General features: G+C 46.4%; 1 protein-coding gene across 1 annotated transcript in view; it reads right to left on the bottom strand.

Moving 5' to 3' along the window:
• Nucleotides 1-158: 158 nt before the first annotated feature.
• The window catches only part of LOC104082799 (BCL-6 corepressor-like), a gene marked incomplete at both ends in the record, with an annotated part of 10,925 nt that continues 5,305 nt past the window's right edge, over nt 159-5,778 (bottom strand). Inside the window, one exon of the mRNA XM_009586046.1 lies at nt 159-440. Within this exon, the coding sequence (XP_009584341.1) occupies nt 159-440 (282 nt within the window). The remainder of the gene's footprint in view (nt 441-5,778) is intronic.

The following is a 5,778-nucleotide window of genomic DNA, read 5'->3' as shown; positions in this document are numbered from 1 at the left end:
TATATACATACATATATATACATATATATAATTTTAAGTGAAATGACAGTGCTCACATTAGTAACTATCAAGTTCAAAAATGGAAACACATTAAGCCAAAGGGACGTTCCTTTCACAAGACATTCCTTGAGAGAGACCAAAGCAAAATGCTGTCTTACCTTTGGAGTTCTTCTTCTTTTTTGCTTTTGATATAAGTTCATCCTGCAGTTCATCCACAAAGTTTTCATTTTGGCTGCCATCATTTTGCACTCTCTCACCAGAGTGTTTACGCTTCCTGTCCAGACGTGGACATGGATGTTGGCCAATATCTTCTGTTGGCTGGTCTTCTGCTTTTTCATATATAGAATGTCTCTCTAAATAACATTTCTCATTTGAGAGATCTTTTGCCTCTGGAGTTTCAAGAAAGTGACCTTGGTTGTTTTCTGTACTAGTAAAGTTACCTAAAAATAAAAAAAAACAAACACCACAAGACCTAATAAATACAAAACAATTCATTGTGAGAAAGCTATGCTCTGATCTCTTCAATGTCATCTCCATCATGACTTATGGCTCATGAGGCATGCAAATAAACACAAAATTGTACTTCAGAACAAGTCTCCTCTGGTCAGCCTAAGGCAGCAGTTTTCTCAACAGTTAAGTACAAAACCCCCAAAACCGCGATACTTTGTGTTGTTTTTACATCAATTTAAGAAGTACAACATTCACAATACTTGTATCCATAGAACCATCACAATACGCTTTTTAAAATAAAGAAACATCTTTAGATATCGAAAGCACAAACCCTTTTCTGAAAGCAACCTCGCTCCCCAAAACGGTGGTAAGTAATAATCCAAGCTCCACTTTGCAATGACTTTGTTTTCAAAAATGCCTTCTGACGATAATAAAGTATCCGTCTTTCGCTAATTCCTAAGCCTTCCCTAACTTCTCACAAAGAATTGCAGAGTCTGACTTAAAAGCGATCGTCCCTTCTTCTGGAGATATAAATGGGATACAGAGCACGCACATACGTACACGGGAATACCACTAAGAATAGCTGTGATATTTTGCAAAAAGCACTACTTGAATCCAAGGTTATAAAAAGGCTTCCTCACTTCAAGTAACCAGCCAGTCATTGTACATCACATGATTTTTTGTCACCTCCTTTTAAAAAAGACCTCACTTTTTTCAGGGAGTATTTCCAGCAGCAGCCGAGCGGGTGAGCTTTCAAAAGCTTACTAGAAACTAGTCTGACAAATGAGCACAAAAACACCCACATTGCCATGCTTGCCCTAACTTCAGCTTCCCCTCTCCGATACTGTTCCCCCAAATTTAGTGAGAGCTTAAGCAATTTTAAATGGATGCTTGACTTAAAATGACACTTAATCATCACCTTGAATAGTTTTGGGGTTTTTTTTGAGCTTAACCAAAGTAGCCAAGGCATGGTTAGGCAGACTGCCACACAGTTAATCAGCTTCCTATTTACAATTCTCACAAACAAGTTGGGTTTCCCACGCGTTTTAGCCCTCCTGGCTGACCAATACTCTTTCTGCACGTCTGCTGCTGTTTGACAAACTGTCTGTATGCTCCGTCCTACTTCCCAACGGCTCACTGTCCCTTTTCCTCTTCCTCCTCCTTGCCCTTCCTCCTTCTCCCACTTCCCTTCCTGCAAACACATCTGCTGGTTTCCTACCTGGACTCCTGACAGCTCCGTTTCCCTTCCCTTCCCCTGACCCTCCCCATCCTTACAGCCTGGCCTTCGACTTCTGCTCCTCCCCCTCACCAGGGCAGACGTTGCTCCACTGCAGCCCTCTCTCCCCTCCTGTCCCCTCCGAGACCCACCACACCAGCGTCCAGGCACTGGCAGCCCCCGGATGCAGCCCAGCTCTATCCCACCTCATCTTGAGAGCACCTTCCTACAGCTCTGCCAACACCTTCTGGTTTCACGACCATCCTTGAAATACCTGTTGTCAGCAATGGAAGGCTGAGGGGGAAAAAAAAACTTCTCTGATGAGATTTTTCTTCACCACAACTTGGAAACGGCTCCAAGTAGCACCTAAGGTTCTGGAGACGTTTGCGGGCACCAGAAGACACCCCAGCATCATTTTTACGCTGCTTGGGAAGCTGCCTCCGGGCCTGCTTTATAAAACAGCAGAAAATATTTGGCCAAGAAAAATCAAAACAAAAGTTGACTTTTTCCAGGCGAGCGGGACGCTTGGGCCATTCTGCTATTTGGCGGTACTCCTCTCCGCAAGGCCGTCTGGCCAACACCTGCTCCCTTCAAGACTTTGGAACGCAGTTTATCACACTTCTTCCAGCCAGCAATGCTGACATGTTCCAGAAAACAGGTATCTTAGCTTACTATGACTGTGCCTCTAACTCGCCGGTGTCCCCCCGAACCAGAATGAATCTGGCAAGACCCCGTGCTTGCACATCTGGCATAAAGATGCTGCCCAACAGCTGTACCCTATAACCACACCAACAGTACTGGCAGTCCTGTTTCACACAGCATAAAAGAAGCTGGACCAGCCACGTTTTAAGTATCACTTTAGAAAGGTTTCTATCGGATTTCATTTTACATTTTTAATGCAATCTGCTATTTTTCCCCCTTTCATGAGGAAACATTATACTTATACGCTCAGTTTCCCCGAACAGATCAGGTAAGGGCACTCTCTGCCACGCTCCTGCTGTTTATAGCCTTTGTGTCTCCTGCAGTACCAGCAGCTACACACCACGGCTCATGCCGAGAGTTGCTAGATCGGGACAGCTTTCCTGCTCCTAACACTGTCTGGCCTGAGAAAAGGCAGGCACATCCTGACCAATTCCCAGAGAAGCTTTCGCAGGGTCAGAGGAAGTAGCAGGCTGTAGGGGGGGGTTCGATGGTCTTAATCTCTGGGGCTTGCAGGAAACAGCAAGCTAATTCCATCCTGCCACCACCAAAAGCGACCCACTGCAGATTAATTCCTTCTCTATCTGCAAGAGGACTGGGCACAGGGATGCTGAGCGTCGCTCGCTCAGACCGTCCGTGATAAAAAATAAAAAGGAGGGGAGAGACATTTGCTGTAACTTTGCTAACTGCACGTCACCGTTGGTGTTTCTCCAGAGCTCCACATGCCACGGAGAGCAGCACACACCTACTAAAGCTTATGCAAAAAGCTCTCGCTGCCAGTGGCTCTGCGACACCTTTGCCTCTGCTCTCCGGTCACATCCGAAGGGGACCCCTCAGGCGACCAGAGCTACATCTCCTTGGCCGCTGAGCCAGAAATCCCTCTCAAGGACTGCCCACTGCACACGCGTCTCTGAAATCCGTCCCGCTAGATGCGGTTAAGACCATTAGAGGGGCGCATCTCCGCACGGTAATCCGGGTTGTGCAATCATCCTGCATCGACACGGGAGGACAGCGACGGCGAGGCCAGGGAGCTGCGCAGGACGCGTCCTTGCTTATCTGCTCCGCCGCCGATGCTCCCCGCCTCTTCTACAGCCGGATTTTCACCGCGGAAGAACAAAGGTCAGTCGCTGTTCGGGACACGGCATAACCCACCGGCTGTCAGGCTCTCTATGCAGCTTGCACAGACACATCGCACGCCCAGAGGTTTTTCCCCTGGGCACAGCGGCGACCGCCTCACGGAGCACAGGCTCTGTTAATATTTTACCACTGGATTCCACTCTGTCCTCAAACTGTTTTGCAAGCAACCCGGATCAGACACGATGTCTCCCCAAATTGAGATATAAATGTCAACATGAGGCACAGCAACATAAGCATACCGTGCACGCCCAACAAGGACAAGGAGAATTTATTCGCTTTTGTTCCCCTCCGCCATATATCTAGAACATCCTTTTCTCTGCCTGAGGAAGAAAACAACAACAAAATACTTGGGAGTTTTCATATCATCATTATTCAAACAGTGATGAGGTAGCCAGAAACACAGGATAAGTAGCAACACACCTCTATGAGTAAGGAGATTAAACTCTTAAATGTGTTCCTTCCTCAAGCCTCCAGCATTTGCCAGTCTCACACCAGCTGTGAGAACCAGCACCAGCAACTCAAACCATTTCTCACTGTCCTACCAAACTAGAAACAAGGAAGAATTAAGAAGATGATCCTTCACATATGGTTTCTGCCTGAAGCAGTATCTCCTTAGTGCACAGGTTACAATCTCACGAGAAACAGTTACACGCACGCACGCATAAACACGCTACCCAAAAAAGAGTTTCCTTCATTTTTTCATCTTCCTGTTGCTGTCAGCTGCTTGAGACCAGGCCCTCTCCTGCGATGCAAACAAGGAACACATCTTAGTGTTGAAGCTGCAATTCTTTTGTTCAAATAACATGGCAGCTAAAAACAGCCTTTCCTCTTCCCTGGAGCAACCTCTCATTGCGCTCACTTATGCAAGGCACCCTTTATTCATCCGAGGACCGTAATGACTATCCAAATGCTAAAACCCAGTATTCAGCATGGAGATCACAACACCAGTAAGAAGTTCTATAAGTCACCTTCACCATCTAATTCTGAGTATCCCACGGGGCAGAGGGAACCCAGGTGATTTCATTTTTCCCTCCAAGTACCTCTGCTTGGGAGCTTTCCACATTTGTTTCCTTCTGCCCAAGCCTACCACACCACAACAAACAATTCTCCATGCACAGGCTGCTGTTTTTTCCCCTTTTTTTTTTGCACTATGTCCCGTGGCAAGGAGGTAATAACTGACCAGGACAAAGGACATGTTTACTGTCTCCATGTTTCATTTGTTCAGATATACACACAGCCCAGAGAGAAAAGCAAAGCACGGGATTACCATGCAAAGGGACACCGGCACCTCACTCCGACACTGAAGACCAGCCCTAAAGGCTTTGGCACATTACACCATTTACTTTCACACATAGAAACTGCTCTAACTTTTCCCCCATGACCTCATGCCTTAAGATCAGGCTTTTGACATATCGGTTTTTATTTTTCCCAGCTAAGGCTTAAACAGGCAGTGTCTTCCTCCTAGAATATTAGATAAACAGGTAAAATCACACTCCCCGATCAAGAAATTCACAGCTTGTAGAATTTATTCAATCTTTCACACTCGGATATGATTTTCAATACCGCTAGAAAAAGCTTTGTTATGAACCGACATGCGATCATCACATGCCCGTATTGATGCGCGTGTCCATGCCAATAGCTTAAATCACTTGATCTCTGAACAATCCTATGACTCATGACATATGCATCCCATAATTTATCATGTTTGTTCTATGGAAATGCACCAGAGCAGCATCGCCTCAGCAACATTTACAAGTCACCTTGGCAACAAAGCAGCTTCGCGGCTGCTCTCAGAATGCCCGGCAAAACCTAAACGAGATGGGAAAGAATTAAAGCACTTCTGCTTTACTCCTTGGCTTTAATTGCTTATTAATTAGCTAATACAGCTACCTCCCTTAAATCGGGCCTTTTGGGGGGGGGGGGGAACCCAACACCTTTTTTACCCGTCTCCAGAAGGCACGATGAAGCTTAAGACGACTCTCGTACAGCAAAGCCGTGCACCGCCAAGTCAGAGGAAAAGTTTAAGGAATCGGATATTATGCCTTCGTTCGCTTCCAATGAAGTCCGTAGACGTGCTGTACAGCTAGGAAAATGAGCAAGTCCCAGGGCAAGCTAAAAAAAGGAGCTTCCATCCCATCAGATGCCTCTGTAAGCATCACCTGCCTGTGTTACTTAGCCTTTTGTTGTGGTGGTGGTTGTCGTCGCACTGGTAGATTTAGAGAAGCCGAGGGAGCGAGCAGCTGCTAGGGCCCCCATCGGCTCCTGCATGCCAGGCC

The sequence above is a fragment of the Fulmarus glacialis genome, unplaced genomic scaffold, assembly GCF_000690835.1.
Source record: "Fulmarus glacialis isolate BGI_N327 unplaced genomic scaffold, ASM69083v1 scaffold22399, whole genome shotgun sequence".
NCBI classification, from domain to species: domain Eukaryota; kingdom Metazoa; phylum Chordata; class Aves; order Procellariiformes; family Procellariidae; genus Fulmarus; species Fulmarus glacialis.
The sequence above is the reverse complement of the archived record's forward strand: the minus strand, read 5'-3'. Positions and strand labels throughout refer to the sequence as shown.